The sequence below is a fragment of the Alosa pseudoharengus genome, unplaced genomic scaffold (genome assembly GCF_046254945.1).
Source record: "Alosa pseudoharengus isolate Yale_2024_CS ecotype anadromous, Long Island Sound unplaced genomic scaffold, YU_APseudo_1.1 YU_APseudo_1.1_scf_4, whole genome shotgun sequence".
NCBI lineage: Eukaryota > Metazoa > Chordata > Actinopteri > Clupeiformes > Clupeidae > Alosa > Alosa pseudoharengus.
In genome coordinates, this window is record NW_027468774.1 from 29,836,781 (window position 1) to 29,853,056 (window position 16,276).

At 41.2% G+C, this 16,276-nt stretch overlaps 2 protein-coding genes across 2 annotated transcripts in view; both read right to left on the reverse strand.

Moving 5' to 3' along the window:
- Positions 1-5,664: 5,664 nt before the first annotated feature.
- atp6v0ca (ATPase H+ transporting V0 subunit ca) lies at positions 5,665-8,913 on the reverse strand. Its single transcript, XM_076265798.1, has 3 exons — positions 8,669-8,913; positions 7,117-7,300; positions 5,665-6,951 (listed from the first exon to the last, which is right to left on the reverse strand). Exons 1-3 carry the CDS (start codon positions 8,739-8,741, stop codon positions 6,747-6,749), a joined length of 462 nt encoding a protein of 153 aa, XP_076121913.1. The 5' UTR covers positions 8,742-8,913; the 3' UTR covers positions 5,665-6,746.
- A 3,861-nt stretch (positions 8,914-12,774) lies between these two features.
- Positions 12,775-16,276, reverse strand: part of lasp1 (LIM and SH3 protein 1) — a 16,478-nt gene continuing 12,976 nt past the window's right edge. Inside the window, exons 5-7 of the mRNA XM_076265799.1 lie at positions 15,704-15,791; positions 15,429-15,523; positions 12,775-14,771 (exon numbers count right to left, since the gene is read on the reverse strand). Of these exons, the coding sequence (XP_076121914.1) occupies positions 14,598-14,771; positions 15,429-15,523; positions 15,704-15,791 (357 nt within the window). The 3' untranslated portion in view covers positions 12,775-14,597. The remainder of the gene's footprint in view (positions 14,772-15,428; positions 15,524-15,703; positions 15,792-16,276) is intronic.

The window sequence follows — 16,276 nt, forward strand, 5'->3', positions numbered from 1 at the left end:
ATGTTGTAATGATCAAATAAATAATTCATCTTTAGACCTGGAAGAGTCGATAGATAGAATGAATGATTCTGTAAGTAACATTATTTTAAGTGCAGCAAGTCAGAGTATTCCAATTAGTAAAAGCCAAAACAAAAGAAGAAATATACCATGGTGGAATGATGAATGTACTGATGCAGTAGCAGATCGAAATAAAGCATTTAAGAAACTACGTAACACTTTAACAATGGATAATCTTGTAGATTATCAAAGGAAAAAAGCTCTAACAAGGAAGGTAATTAAAGTAACCAAGAAAGAAGCATGGAGACAATTTTGTTCAACAATTGGAAGAGAAACTACTTTGGATAAGATGTGGATGATGGTGAAGAAAATGACCGGTAAGTTTAAACCATCGCAAATGCCAGTGTTAAATGATGGAAGAAATAAAGCTATTTCAGATGCTGATAAAGCAAATATGTTGGGGGAAAAGTTTGCTGACATTCATAAAGGAAATCACCTAGATGAAATGTTCAAAAAGAGAAAAGAGGACATTTTGAAGGAAAATAAAAATATATTAAATACTAAACAAGAGTCAAATCATATACTAGATGCAGAATTTACTATGTCAGAACTTAAAATGGCCTTAAATACTACTGGATACTCCTCACCAGGACCTGATAATTTATGTTATGCTATGTTTAGGAAACTACCTGATGGATTATTGATTAAGGTATTAGAATTGTTCAATAACATATGGAATAAGGGCAAATTACCAAAGATATGGAAAAAGGCAATTATTCTTCCTTTCCCTAAGCCAGGAAAAGAGCCAAGCAATCCAGGGAACTACAGGCCTATAGCACTGACGTCACATTTAGGAAAGCTAATGGAGAAACTGATAGTGGCAAGATTAAATTATTTTCTGGAAAAGAAAAGTATTCTTAAAGATTATCAAACTGGATTTAGAAAGGGTAGATCTACGGCAGATGCTTTGGTGAAGCTGTGTAATGAAGTGGAGAAAACACTGATTATGAAGGAGGTAATGGTGGCCGTGTTTTTAGACATAGAAAAGGCATATGATACTATGTGGAGAGAAGGGCTATTGATCAAACTGGATAGAATGGGAATTGGAGGGAAGATGTATAATTTCATACTGGACTTCCTTTCCCAACGTACTTTTAGAGTCAGAGTAGGCTCAGAAAATTCAGATGAATTTACAGTGGAGAATGGAATCCCTCAAGGAAGTGTAATCAGTCCCATCTTATTTAATTTAATGATTAATGATATATTTATCAAACTAGGAAAAGGAAGTGATGGATTACTGTATGCAGATGATGCGGTAATATGGAAAAGAGGCAGAAATATTCCATATATAACAACAATTATGCAAAAGAAAATTCAAATATTAGAGGAATGGGGAGTGGATTGGGGATTCAAATTTTCTATTGAAAAATCAAATGTTATGTACTTTACAAGAAAGAAAATGGCTGAGGACCACCAATTATTTATGTATGATCAAATTTTGAAAAGAGTTGTGAAATTTAAATACTTAGGAGTTTGGATGGATGAAAAACTTACATGGAAATATCATGTGCATTATGTTGAAACTAAATGCAAAAAAGTCCTGAACTTGATGAGGATGATTACTGGACACAACTGGGGAGCAGATAAGCAATCTTTAATGAATATTTATATAGCATTAATAAGGTCAATTATAGATTATGGAAGTGTAGTATATAGCACAGCATGTAAAACTAAGCTAACTAAGTTGGACAGAATTCAGTTTAGAGCATTAAGAATGGCCTTAGGTGCTATTAAAACAACTCCAACAAGTGCTATTCTGGTAGAGACAGAGGAAGCTCCACTTGCTTTAAGATACACTCAGCTGGCTTTAACATATAGGGTACGACTGATGGGAGATAGTAATAATCCAGCAGCATCAGTACTGAATGATTGTTGGGAGTATCAAACGAAGGCTAAAGGGTTTGGATGGAACATAAATAAATTAGCAGAGCAGTATGACATTAAAGATTTAGAATATAGTCCTGCAATAGCTCTGAGTGAAGTCCCTCCCTGGATGCTACCAATTCCAGAAGTTAATACAGAAATATTGAAAGAAAAGATGGAATACCCTGATGATCAGAGTTTTGCAAATTATAGTGAAAGATATCTATCCTCTTCATTTTATGGTTTTATTAAAATTTTTACTGATGGATCAAAAGACCAAAATGGTCATTGTGGAATAGGAATTTACATTCCTGAATTTAAAAAAGGACTGAATTACAGATTAAATAATTACCTCTCAGTGTACACAATAGAAATGACTGGCATAATAACAGCTCTAAGGTGGATAGAGGAGATAAAACCATTAACATCTTTAATATGCTCTGATTCAATGGCTGTACTACAGAGCTTTGAAAGTGGGGATTCAGTCAGAGAAGACCTAATGATGGAAGTCAGAAATATATTGTTAAATATTAGAAGCCTAGGATTAATGGTTCAGTTTTGCTGGGTTCCAGCACATATTGGAATTAGAGGAAATGAAAAGGCAGATGGATTAGCCAAAAAGGCACTAAAAAATAAAGAAATAGAAATTAATGTTCCAATAGGGAAAGGAGAAGCAAAAACTAAAATTAAATCTGAAATAATGAAGAGATGGCAACAGGAATGGGACGCTGAACCTAAGGCTAGACACTATTACAACAATCAGAAAAACATTGGAGGAAAAAGAATGAATATGCCGAATAGAAAAGAAGAAATAGTGTACACAAGATTAAGAATGGGACACACAGGACTGAATGCAACACTAAAACTGATTGGAAAAGGTGATGGATTATGCATAGAGTGCCAAACACTGGAAGATGTGGGGCATGTTTTGTTTAGATGTGGAAGATACAGAGAACAGAGACAAACATGGCAAGAATTGGATGAGAACATAGAGGATATTCTTGGGGAAGAAGGAATGCAAGTAGATAGAATTAGAGCCTTATTTGTTTTTCTGAAAAACACTGAGCTAATGAAAATAATTTAATTTTTTGGTTATGTTTTGATTGGTTGTTTATTTGTTGGTTTCTGTTTTGTTATTATTTATTATTTCTAGATTTATTTTTTACACCTTTTTGATTGAGTAGCCAAAACCTCCTATAGCATCACTCTACACACTCCTGTACAGTAGGTGGCGGTATACATCAATTAAACGATGTAATCTGCCATTAAAGGAAAGAAGAAGAAGAAGAAGAAGGAGGGTGAAGAAATACTTCCTGCATTCTTCGTTTCCAGTCGCATCCAATCGTGGCAGAGTCATTGCTCTGCAGACTGCCTGGACTGCCTTGATCCATTCCAAATATCCACCAAGTGGCTTTGGACAAACGCGTAGGCTATACGGCCATTACCATAACTTACCATAAGACTTTCCCCGACAGTGTAAATTGTCCTCATTTTTTTTGTTCTGAAAAGTCAAATCCAGTCAATCTTTATTTACACATAAGGCCCTTAACTTATAAGTCTAACTAAAGCTTGCTTTAAAACGATGCAGAATCTATTTTCAAATGTAATACCATGAGAAAGATCCGAACAGCAGTGTCAGGTAGTTTTCCCGCTGTAGGTTCATGCACGAGAACTGCTCATACTGACTTTGCCCAGCATTTAAATTAGGGCAGGCCTATAATATGAAATAGGAAAAGTTATTTCACTTCTTTGGGCTTGTTCATTAAAATGCTTCCCAACATAAAATACAGTTTTTAACTGCAAGTAAATCAAATCACACTGAAGAACTGTCTCTCTGACACTGAGATCAGCAGCACTGGAGCGCCACAGGGAACTGTGCTCTCTCCAGTCCTGTTCACCCTGACACATCTGACTTCTGCTACACCGAGTCATGCCACATGCAGAAGTTTTCTGACGATACTGCAATTGTGGGGTGTATCAGGAACGGGCAGGAGGAGGAGTACTGGTGGAGGACTTTGTGCAATGGTGCAAACTCAATCATCTTCAAGTCAACACTTCAAAGACCAAGGAGATGGTGGTGGATTTCCGCAGGTCTAAGCCAGTCCCCATTGATGGGGTCAATGTGGAGGTGGTAAGCACCTACAAGTATCTGGGTCTCCACCTGGACAATAAACTGGACTGGTCAGCCAACATTGATGCACTCTACAAGAAAGGGCAGAGCAGGCTGTAGGCTACTTCCTGAGGAGGCTGCGATCCTTCAATGTGTGCAGCAAGCTCCTCAGGATGTTCTACCAGTCTGTTGTTGCCAGCGTCCTCTTCTATGCAGTGGTATGCTGGGGAGGAAGCACAAAGAAGAAGGATGCGGGGCGAATTGACAGGCTGGTAAGGAAAGCTGGCTCTGTAGTGGGAGCTGAACTGGAGTGCATCACTTCAATATCTGACAAAAGGACCCTGAACAAACTGATCAACATCTTGGACAATGAGTGTCACCCACTCCACAGCACTATTGTTAAGCAGAAGAGCCTGATCAGCTGGAGACTTCGCTCACTGCCTTGCACAACAGACAGACTGAGGAAGTAATTTGTCCCCAGGGCCATTGAACTGTTCAATGCTTCACTTAAGAGAAGAGGAGAGATAGACTTCTCTGCATAGTCTGTCTGCCTCTTCACCCCCTCCATGTTTGGATACTGTCTTTCCACTAGCCACTTTTTACCACTGTCTTTCTGCCTCACTGTTTGCGTGCTATATTACATACACTACATTACATTACATACACTACATTAGCACATATGCATAACCCCTCCCTCCATGCCACAGCCGAACTGTGGCCACACTTATACCTTTTCTTAAAATAGTTATATATATAGACTTTATTCTTGCACTGTTGGACTTACTCATTTGCACTATCACCATGACACTCACTCACACAGAGCATCTTACCTTACCTTACTATGCAAAGAGAATCACAGGCTCAGTCCCTGCTTCAGTCATTGCAAGCGCCTCTTGATTGATTAATCACCACTATGTGGATACTGTTTTTAGAATTGATTTAGATTAAGTGTTAGTTATAAGTAGTAAAATTTGTATTTTAGTATATTTAGTATATTCTCTATCTACTTCTCTTCTATGTCCTTATTGCTTAGTTGTGTTTTTATATTATATACTTTTAATTACTTTTTCTGCTGTTAGTGAATGTGTGTGTGTTGTCTGTATGCTACTGGGACCTTGAATTTCCCCTGGGGATCAATAAAGTATCTATCTATCTATCTATCTATCTATCTAAATGGTTGGCGTGTTGCATATAAAAAAAAAAAAAAAATATATATATATATATAAATATATATACACGGCTACGGTTCTTACCTTCCTCCCAGAGAGCAATCTCTTATCACCCTGGCAGTTGGCAGTGCCCTTTAGGCATTCTGCGCTACAGTTCAAAAACCTCTGTAGATAATCAGGGCAATGCAACAAGCATTATTTAGTGTTCGGTTGTGCTAAACTGGATTGCAGAGCTAGTTTGGTTGAGATGCAACACAATGACTTTCTGTGAAACAGATGGCAACCTTAGAGGTAATCCCTAACCTCACACAAACCCAGCGCTGGTGGTCACAAATATAACCGTGTCCCATACTGAATGTATCCAGAGCACAGGATAGCCTGCTTTGCTTGTCCAGACCCAACAACCTATTTAAGACATTATATGAATATAAGAACAATTAAAGCCAGCTACATTAAGAAAGGTGGTGGAAGTTGAGGAGATTTATTTATTTATTTAGGAAATTGGACGGTTCGGCCTTTACTGACCTGCTTAGGCCAAATAATGCAACCAGAGACAGCAGAACTACAGATTAAAACGGTACAAGTGTTTGAGAATGTACAAACATACACATACATACACACCCCCGACCATATAGATACATGCGTGCATACATACTTTCACACACACAAACACACACACACACACACACACTTATTTAACTTCCACACCAGTATCTGAGTACAGACAAACTATCTCCATGTTAACCAATGATTACATCCAGTGAAACTCCAAGCACTTAGAACAAAATTACCCACAGTGCAATTCACCTAGCTATACAGATATATATTTATATAATACACTTATTTATATAGAGAGAGCATTGGGATTCAATAAAGACTTTGTTCCTGTTAAAACAATTTCATGAACAATTGAAAATCTTCATAAATAGTAAGTGGGAAAAAAAATAGTATATTTGTATATCATTTGATAGGTCCTCAACCTCGTGTGAAAATCAGAAATGGTCCCAAAATAATACTTAAAAAAACGTTTGCATACATGAGGAAAATGAAGACAAAAACAACACACAAAACATAACATAAACACAAACAAGCAAAGCATAGCAAGGTCAAGGAAGGAAGGGATGCACTATCTAAACACACTCACACGTACACACACTCACACACACAACAAAGCACAGATTACACAGCGCATTTACAGAAGCGACTAAACGCAGGAGTACTGTACACAAGGAGAAAAGAGGAGCTTGTGTGTACACACACACGCACATGCAAACATATATTCACTCTCTCATTCTCTCACTCATTCAATTGCCCAAACACATACACATTCTCCTCTCTGCTCTTGGGGTCAATGTAGTATATGTGGTGGTGGTTTTACAATGTTGATATTTATGGGTAGATTTTTTTTTAATCCATTATGGGTTTTTACTTTAGTTTGTCATCATGTATTTTGGTGACTGAGCGAATAGTGCGTGTGTGTCTGTGTACATATCTGTGTGTGTTGTACGTGATTCTATGAGTCATGATGAATGTTGTTCTCCCGTCGTTTACTTGGTGGAGAGGATGAGAGCGACAATCAGGCCGTACAGCCCCAGCACCTCAGCGAAAATGAGGATGAGGATCATGCCGACGAAGAGCCGAGGCTGCTGGGCAGTGCCCCTGACGCCGGCGTCGCCCACGATTCCAATCGCAAAGCCGGCCGCCAAGCCACTCAGGCCCACACTCAAGCCAGCACCCAAGTGCAGGAAACTCCTGAAGAGGTGGGAGAAGGGATAGGAATGAAGCAAGATAAGACTTCCACGGTCATCACATGAGCAGTATACAGGAAACAGGAAGCAAGACTTATTTCACCTATTTCACAATTATTAATTTACAGTGTGTGTGTGGGTGTGTGATTGTAAACCACAACAAACTTACTTGAAGAGTGAGACTCTCTCCGAGATATTGTTGGCAATGAGCACAGCCACCACCAGCCCGTAGATGGCTATGATACCAGCCATGACCACTGGGATGATGGACTTCATGATTAGCTCTGGCCTCATCACAGACATGGCTGCAATTCCTGTGCCGCTCTTCGCTGTGCCATAGGCAGCACCTAAAGCTAGAGAGACGGAAAGGGAAAAAAATGGCCTGCATATTAGAGAGCTGTTTATGGAACAGCTGATCCATATCCTAAGTTTGAACGTATAGTTCGTTCACAGAGTCCCACACAAAGCTCTGTTCGATTCAAAAACCTTTTAGTACATTAGTGACAACTCACTGCCCAAACATGGATCAGGGTCACTAATCTCACTTAAAAAAAACAACCTGAACTTTACAGAAGGATAGTGGTAACTAACAGTAGTTTGTGTGTGCACGAGTGTGTGTCTATAGCCTGAGGGAGGAAGAGAGAGGAAATCTTATTTTAGAGTGGAAGGTCTAAGCAAATATCCCAACTAATGAGAGCCATTCCAACACCTATACCTCAAATACTTATGAGAATTGTGACAAATGAGAGGGGTCTGTGGTACTGTTGGTGTGTAAGCCTACCTAACACTTCTTCAGTTCACACGTTATGACAATCAAAATGCATTAAAAACTACAGTTTCCCTGTTCTGTTGGGAAACAATGTACTGATGTAATCAAATGGGAAGATGCCAGTCTTCCTATAGCGCTCTCCGTCGCGACACACGAGTGCACACGAAAATGGCCGAAGCCGCCAACAGGGTTTTCCTTCGCGTTTAGCCAACACTGACTTAACCTAGGCCTACTAGACAGCGTAGTATTTATGCAACGACAAAGACTCATCCGGTTATGAAGATGTGTCGTTGTATAGCCTACTGTCGGGACTCATTAGGCTACTAACTGAACGAACGCTCCTCCGCATCTGAGAGTGCAATCATTGAATTGCACCTGCTCGGCTTATTTGCTAGTGACTTGACGACAGCAGCTAAATCAATGACATTAGATGGTGGGTGGGAGGTCAAGCCAAACATAGTCTATATTTAAATAATTAACCATGTCATCTGAAATTTTAGCATCATATGGCTTTAAGTAATTTCGACTATGTGGAATGAAGATAATGTATGCTATATGCCGCATATTGATGTCGCTACTTCAATTAATCGGTTGACAACGGCAAATTCGCTTAAGTCGTCTTTAATTCTAGATGAAAAGCAAAATTTTTGTCATGACGTCTAGTAAAAAATAATCAAAATAAATAAATAATGTATAAATCCTACGTCAAACGCAACGTCATCTACCGTGATGGAACCCTTCGCGCATCCCTTCCCCCTCGAGCAGGTACGCCGAGGTGATCGCCCAGATCCGCGGGACGTATCGTCGCCCAGCAAGCCGTGACACCTTCCCATCTCCAGATCCAACTAGAAATAAGTCTAGTCCCCGACATAATAACCCCAGCACACCGTAGCCTATAAATACATGCATTGACAATGCATAATCTGCTAAGAATGAATGAAATTTCACTTACCACTGAAAACCATTGCGGCGGATGCTCCCATCACTGCAAAGAACGGGGAATACTCGGGGCTTTCGGCGGACATTCTTCTGATGCTACAATGAAACGTACAAAAAAGAAATAATGAATATCTACCTTTAAGGTTTTACTGCGGTACCTGCTCAAACTACTCTGAATGGAACACGAGGCCTGCGCCAACACGGTTTGAAGCAGCTACGGATCTAGTCTTCCACAGATCACCGGTGGAGAGGATGAAAATGGCGAAATTTAGAGTGTCACATGATAAGTCATCACCGTGGGGCCCATTTCCGCTTTTCAGGGATGACACCTTATGGATGACACACATATCCAAATGAATTGAGATTAAATTGGGTGGTAGATATGGATTTTACAGTCAATTAAATAACTATTATGTAGTCAAAATTGTTATGTTGCCTGCTATGCGCTCATTAAATCCTTCGATATTATATTTCACCCCTAAAGTTAGAATGGTACAGTCCATTGCAGACTGTCACAGGGATGTGTGAAATGCTAGCATAGGCATCAGGAATTCCAAATTGACAACAAACGAAGTCCGATATCGTTCGACAACAAAAACGAAGTCCGGCATTCTATCAATTTAATTATAGTTAATTAATGTTTTGCATACTATGCGTGTAACTCTGCAAACATGCCAAATACAGAGTAAAGTGCAATCATGTGGTCCTGCCTAGATCAGCTGACAGTTCAGATGATCTGTAAGGCACATAGCCTAAATATGCCCACATGGGCAAACATTTTGTGACCGTAGCCTAGGTTATTTGTTTCTGATGCCTACGACAGCCTTGTATAGAGCTAGATCGATATCTTTATTTATGAAGGCTAATTGATGCATTGTTCCAGTGGTTTAAGGTTTGGTGAAATGTCCCAATCCTTGAGAATTTTACAACTTCCACTCAGTTGGTCATGTGACAGGTCTTATGATTGTGAGTATGGGAGAGTCCAGTAGAGAACTGAGACTGACTTAGTTTGAGTCACTCGAACTCACAGACGCCCACGTGAGCGTGCGTACGTGTCTGAAAATTTCTGATTTGAGTGATCAAAGTTATGACCAGCGTAGGCCTATCTAGCCTGCAGCCTCTGTGATAAACGGACTGAAATAGGCTAGAGGCGTAAGTAGCCTGAGCCTTTTATGAAATCCATTTGATAATTTCCAATCAGCGGATTAGGTCTCGAGTTTTGCTATGTGCAGTTCTTGGGGTTTCAGGTATGGTTTTAAAAAACAGTTTAATTCAGTTCGGCTTTAGCTCTGGATAAAGAAGACGGATGGGCCTGTCTGAATTTAGTTTTGATGAGATGCTGCTGTTGGAAACAGCTCCCCAGGATAAAACCAAAGCGAGGCAGGATAAATGAATCCACATCACTCTCGCTATACGGAAATTCCGAGAAGATATTTTCCACTTGGTGTTGCTAGATCCACTGTTCCACTCTGATGCTAGGCTACGTGGCCAAAAACAGTTAGCCCAATGTATCTTAAAAGCACACAGTTAAACACATGCGCAATGCTATTTCAGATGTGAATTCAAGCGCGGTCATGGCACCATTGACACTGCAGCGCTAGCCTTTACGAAAATGGCAATCTCACCACACAGCCTAAATTACCGTGTGGGATAGCTTCTACTATGAGGTTTCCTGAATGAATAACTCATGTAACCCAATGTCTCCCCCTGTCAGGGGCACCCCGGATTTGAATCGAGACTCGTCTGCACTTGGCCTCTTTTAAAACGGTGAAACTCATAATTGGCTATTAGCCTACAACATTTGGTAATTTGACTTGCAGCGACCATGCATGGTGCAAGGCTATTTTCATCAGTAGGCTAACTAGAAAGCATACATCCTCATAAGTCAGGGAGGCTATCTTTTTCTTCATACGCGTTTATTGAACAAAGAAATATATTCATAATGTGCTTTGCCGACTAAATCACAAAGAAACACTATGCACATGGGTGGGGGGGGGGGGGGGGGGCATCAGGCGTACTAACATTATTCCATTATTCCAAACCCTCCTTGCTGTACAATAGTGTGAAGAGTTCAGAGTGAGGGGTTGAGGGTCAGGTGGAGAAACGTGCGCAGGAAACAGTCAGCATCAGATGAACCAGGCCATCTGCACCGACCATTAATATGTCCACACGGGGCTATGGAAGTCGAGAAAATGTTTTTCCATTAACATCTTTTCATCTTTCCATTGTCCGTCCAGATGTTCACTTATGTCCTGTTGTTGTGAGCGCGCACAGATGCCCACGTACAATCCACAACACGCCATCTCTAGGTATTCCCTCCTAAAATCAAACAGCGTATTTTTAGACTGTACGTTCACCACAGGGGATCTGCATCGACAATTGACGAACTGTGTGCCACACGTATTATGGTCCCTCTTGGGTATCTCCACGGTTCAAAGGATGCCAGTTAAATCATTGACGAATATATCGAGCCTGCAGGAAGTGTGTAGTTTTTATTACCATGCTTTCTGAATTATGTTTTTTCCCCATCCATAAATGCACACATCAAATGACAAAATGTGAAGAAAATTCGTAGATGATATGACATCACCACAAAACACAGGATTTCAAGAATTGGCACCAAACAAATTGTCAAAATTGTCCAAAGCGCGGTTTGGCCTGTAGCACTTTTAAGACATTTATCTCACCTTTGTACAAGAAGAACACCAGGGATCTGGATCATTCGAGATATGTTGTGGCAACCGTCACGTCTTAGGCTAGCCTACATCATAGCATGTAGATGATATACGACAGGAAAACAAGCGCGATGATGGCGAAGAACATCAGAACCAAGATGTCCAACATGGTGTTTGTCGGACGGACCGGGAAGATAACCCGCGTATGACAGAGGTATGTTGTAGGACAGGCCCGTGACAAACACCGGCGACAGTCGGACTAGATCGGGAATCACCGGAGCGGAATACATTTCGCAGCTGCGGGAGACCCCTCCCCAGCAGATGCGCTCCGTGGGTTCTAGAACGTTTTGCAAATGAAGTGGCATGGGTGCGTGCCGTTATGGTGCGTGCAAGGAGTTGTGCAATCAGCTCCATGTTTGACATTGCCTCAAAATCACCCATTAGTCTGACATATTGGAATAGAGACAAAAAAGAACATCTGATTAAAAAATATCTTTTTTATTGACAGCAAAATCGGTACAATTCCACGTGCATAACCAACAGCGCGAGAATGAGCGGACGTCCTCACAGCAGAACACTTGGCCGATGCTGCACAACTACTGTGCTGTCTTCACTACACAGAAAATATCGCAACAGTGTCAAATTCCAAACAGAAGTTATGTGTAGGCCTAAAATGAATGTTTGTGTACAAACAACGTATGTTTGCTACGGGAGAAAACTGTAGTATGGCTGGTACAAGACTCCCCCATATCCATCTGCACATGTGCTCAATGTTGGATTTATTGAGGCATCAGAGAAGTGGCATACACTATAGTTGTTTCATATGAGAATGTTGCAGTAGTAGCTCTGGACAAGTGGCCATTACACACAGTGATAGGTAACACTACAATAATGACAAGAGAAGACTGGGTATCTTGCATTGTGCTAGCCCCCCCCCCCCCCCATCCCCATATAGCTTGCTGCAATTACAGCACAAAATACATAGGCTTATGTGAATGCTCATAGTATGGATTTATAGCAGCAATTATTTTCTAACTGCTTTCCTCTGAGTCTAGATATGTCCCTCGTCCCTCACAAACTCAAACCATTAACCAACAGTGAACAATAATGATCACCCCTCTCTCATAATACACAGGTCTTGTAATGACACACACACAAAATGTGCATGCACACAGACACACTCACCATTTTTTTTCTCTGCTCACATCGCAATAACACCGATGCCAGATATTAATATTTCTCCAATTTTTTTTTGTCTTCGACAATATGTAAATACCACACTGAAAAATCAGAGGGGAAGGAGATGCGAGGAGGACTTTGAGTGTCTCCCTCCCATCCACTGGGCTGTTTTTTTTTCACGTGCATGGTAGGCCTGCTCTAGAACAGAGACCAGCAGAAAACATTTTGGGTCAAGCTTGTTTAGAGACACAGGCCTCTCTTGGTATACAAATAAGTTTTTTCTTTTTATTTCAATGATATTCATATTGGCATTTCAACTGTCTCTTACAACAGCAATGGAGACGAGGAATGGAAACAGCATGACAAAAGAAAAAGTTACAATGATAACTGATGTCATAAAGAGCATTTGATCACTGATAGTTTTACATAACACACAATGTCCCAGAAGAGAAATGAGACAAACAAAAAAAGAATGAGAGTTCAAAGGAAGGACTTAACATTGTGCTTTGCCTGGTTTTGTCCTGGACAGTCTTTGCCCGCCCCACCTCATCCAAGGCTGGCAAAGGACACAACTCCACACCAACCCAGTCCCCAATGCCATATGAGGTTATGAGATGAGTCTGCAGCCCCAACAGCAAGCCATTCTTATATCGACAGGCATGTTGTTTGACTGAAACACAGGCAGTGCTTTCAGTGATGACAGGACAAGGAACCAAACCCATTTTAAAAGGTGCATTTACAGCAAATGCCTCCATATATATTTTGGTCAGTGTATGAATGACAAGAGTGGAGCTGTGACACACATCAATGTGCTTCATCTTATTCATTTTTTATAAATGCATTTTTATTTTTTGTAGTTCCCTACCTTGTCATCACAGAGACTGCATGCTCACCAAACATGCTGAAGAAACCGTGACCGTTCAGTTCAGAGTGCAACTCCCTGAAGGACAGTGTTGTCACCGCAGAATGCTCACTGCACTCCTCATATCACACCCATTGTGACACCATTAGGATGGAAGTGGGAGTTTTTAACATAAGATTCCAGTTTGACCACAATACCCATAATCCAAGAGGTCCTGCTGGCACTGGAGATGTTGATGTAAAAACATAACTGTGGCATATACAGGCATCAGCCATTATGCTTAAACGCTGATGCTGTGTTCCCACCTTTTTCCAAAGCCCAGAAATCTAGCCCTGACTGGCCGTGACGTGAGATTCTCCCACTCTCATATCTGATGCCCGTGGACAAACCTCTGAGATTTGTCTATTAAGACAAAAGGGAATGATCACAAGTCTAAAATTCAAGCTTCATTGACTGACTACCATTGAGATTTTACACTATGCCTGACTGACAAAATATACAGCTGATTATGAGTTGAAGAAAACAAAAAAAAACAATAAAATTTAAAGGAGTATATGCTTGCGATCGTTGTCATGACAACTGGAGCTAAATGATTGGGGTGGGGTCCTGTTTGTTTAAGAAGTGCTGATTCAGATGACCCCTGATTTACTGACTGAAGCCTACAGGTCTGTGTGCATCAGTTAAGATATGTACTGAGTGTATATGTGTGTTAATGTACACATATGTATCCATACAGGTGTAGGTGTGTCATTAAGACTTAAGTGCCACTTGTGATAGCACCCTCTCTGGATCGAGACAGATGCCGTCAGGCAGAGAGACAGACCGACAGACAAAGAAATACAGACAGACAGACGGGAAAGGGGGGCAGACACACCATGAGTGCTGACAGACATCACAGACACACAGGTAGAAGGGGTGTGGGGTGGTGCTAAGGTACAGTTTAGTGATTATATGCAGATTTCGATGAGAGTTCTGCTGTACAGAGATGAGCCTGTTTACGTTTTCGACAAACACATAACTTATGTTTGTGTACGAGATGAAGAGAGAAAACAAAAACTAAACAAAAAAACAAAAGCGCTTTTAACATGAGATGGCACTGGGCTGTGGTGTGGTAAGATCAGACACACACACACACACAAGCCCTCCCTTCCTCTCCCTCCGTTCCAGTCTGTTTTTTCCCCCTCTATCCCCCTTTCTCTCTCTCTCTCTCTCCATCCCCGTCCCCCTCAGATGGCCTCCACGTAGTTGGCGGGCAGCATGCCGACCTGGCCGGTGCGCTCCACTCGGCCGTACATCCAGCCCTCGTCGATCTGCTGCACGTCCATGATCACGTCGCCGTCGACGAAGGACACCTCGTCAGTGTCGGCTGCCACGTAGTCGTATACGGCCCGGTACCGCTTCTGCAAACGCAAAAACACCCGCACAGTTATTAACAGCGACAGATTAAGAGTGTGTTTGTTTTAGTGTACTTCCCATACATACTGCACACAAAAACCTATATCCATTGAAAATCAATTCTGTAATGTGTTCTCAGAAAACAATGAAGACTCCCGTTCATGCAAATGCTTAATTCTGTATCAAACAACCGGGAGGAGGAGATCTCATCAAAATCACGTCTAGAATGTGTTTATTTTGTGTACAATCATTTTGCAACAGAAATGCCTTACATATGACTACATTTGCTTTCTGAATATTTGATTCTTCTCAATGCAAAAGTTTGATCCTTTGTTTTGTTTCTTTGCTTTCTGGGGGGGGGGGGGGGGTGATGTGAAGCAATTCTCAGAAATAATGGTAATGCAACTAGATATTAGTGCAGTGATTCAAAGTATTTTTCAGTTTACACAGTAAATGTTTGAGTTTGTAAAGAAAAATGCACTGCTATTTTTTTGAACAGCCTAACATTACTTTTTCTTCACTTAACACAAATTTGATCAATTTTTAAAACACACTGCTATTATTCTGCACATAACTGTATATATATACACATACACAGTCCCATGTGTGTGTGTGTGTGTGTGTGTGTGTGTGTGTGTGTGTGTGTGTGTGTGTGAGATTACCCCGGCACTGGGAGGAGGAGCAGCAGCAGCCTGACGAACTGGCTCGGGCTCAGGCTCGTAGTGGTAGTTCTGAGTGGCTGCGGGAGGCTGGTACGCTACACAGCACACAAGGACCAGGGGGGACAGACCATTAGCAACAGCACACACGCAACTCCGTTACATGACTGGAAATGAGCAAATTAGCAAGGTCAAATTACTTGGAAGATGATTTATGCTCTATATTTAGAATGAGTGGTGGCGTGTGTGCGTGTGTGTGTGTGTGTGTGTGTGCCCACCTGAGGTAGTATTTTGCTGAGGTGGAGGTTGTTGGGGTGGTCCCTCTCCACCCATTCGGCTCTTCTCAAAGTCTTCATGATACTTGATCTGGAGTGAAAACACACAGAGCCACACACACACACACACACACACACAATCAGAAACAATTAATTTATGCAATTAAGACACACAGACAATTATGCAACTGTTACATGACGTGAGAAGAGATGCACTTGGCCTGCTGCAAATTAGGACTGGCCTTGTGGCGATTAGAGGGGGTATTTAATACTTAGAGATGGAGTTAAATGTGGGCAGAGTTAAGGTGCTGGTCAAAACAAGTTGACGATTAACCAAGCCAAACCAAACCAATGTCACAACCAATCTAATGCCTTGTGATAGGGTGCATTTCAAAAGTGGAGTGTAGAAGAAAAGCCAGCAATGTTTTCATTACATTTCAGTAACAATTGAATACCAAAAATATAAAACAAAAATGTCCTCTCATCACAAAGAGTTGAGGGGATAGGCCCCAGCCGTGGCACAACTGGCTGGGGTACCTGCACCATACGCCGGTGACCCGGGTTCGATTCCCGCCC

Bases quoted from the DNA above. Each gene is read 5' to 3' on its own strand.
- atp6v0ca (XM_076265798.1), bottom strand. From the start codon at position 8,741: ATGTCCGCCGAAAGCCCCGAGTATTCCCCGTTCTTTGCAGTGATGGGA. The intron at 7,301-8,668 runs GTAAGTGAAATT...CCGTCTCTCTAG, and splicing joins CGCCGCAATGGTTTTCAGTG to CTTTAGGTGCTGCCTATGGC. The intron at 6,952-7,116 runs GTAAGTTTGTTG...CCACCTCTTCAG, and splicing joins GAGAGAGTCTCACTCTTCAA to GAGTTTCCTGCACTTGGGTG.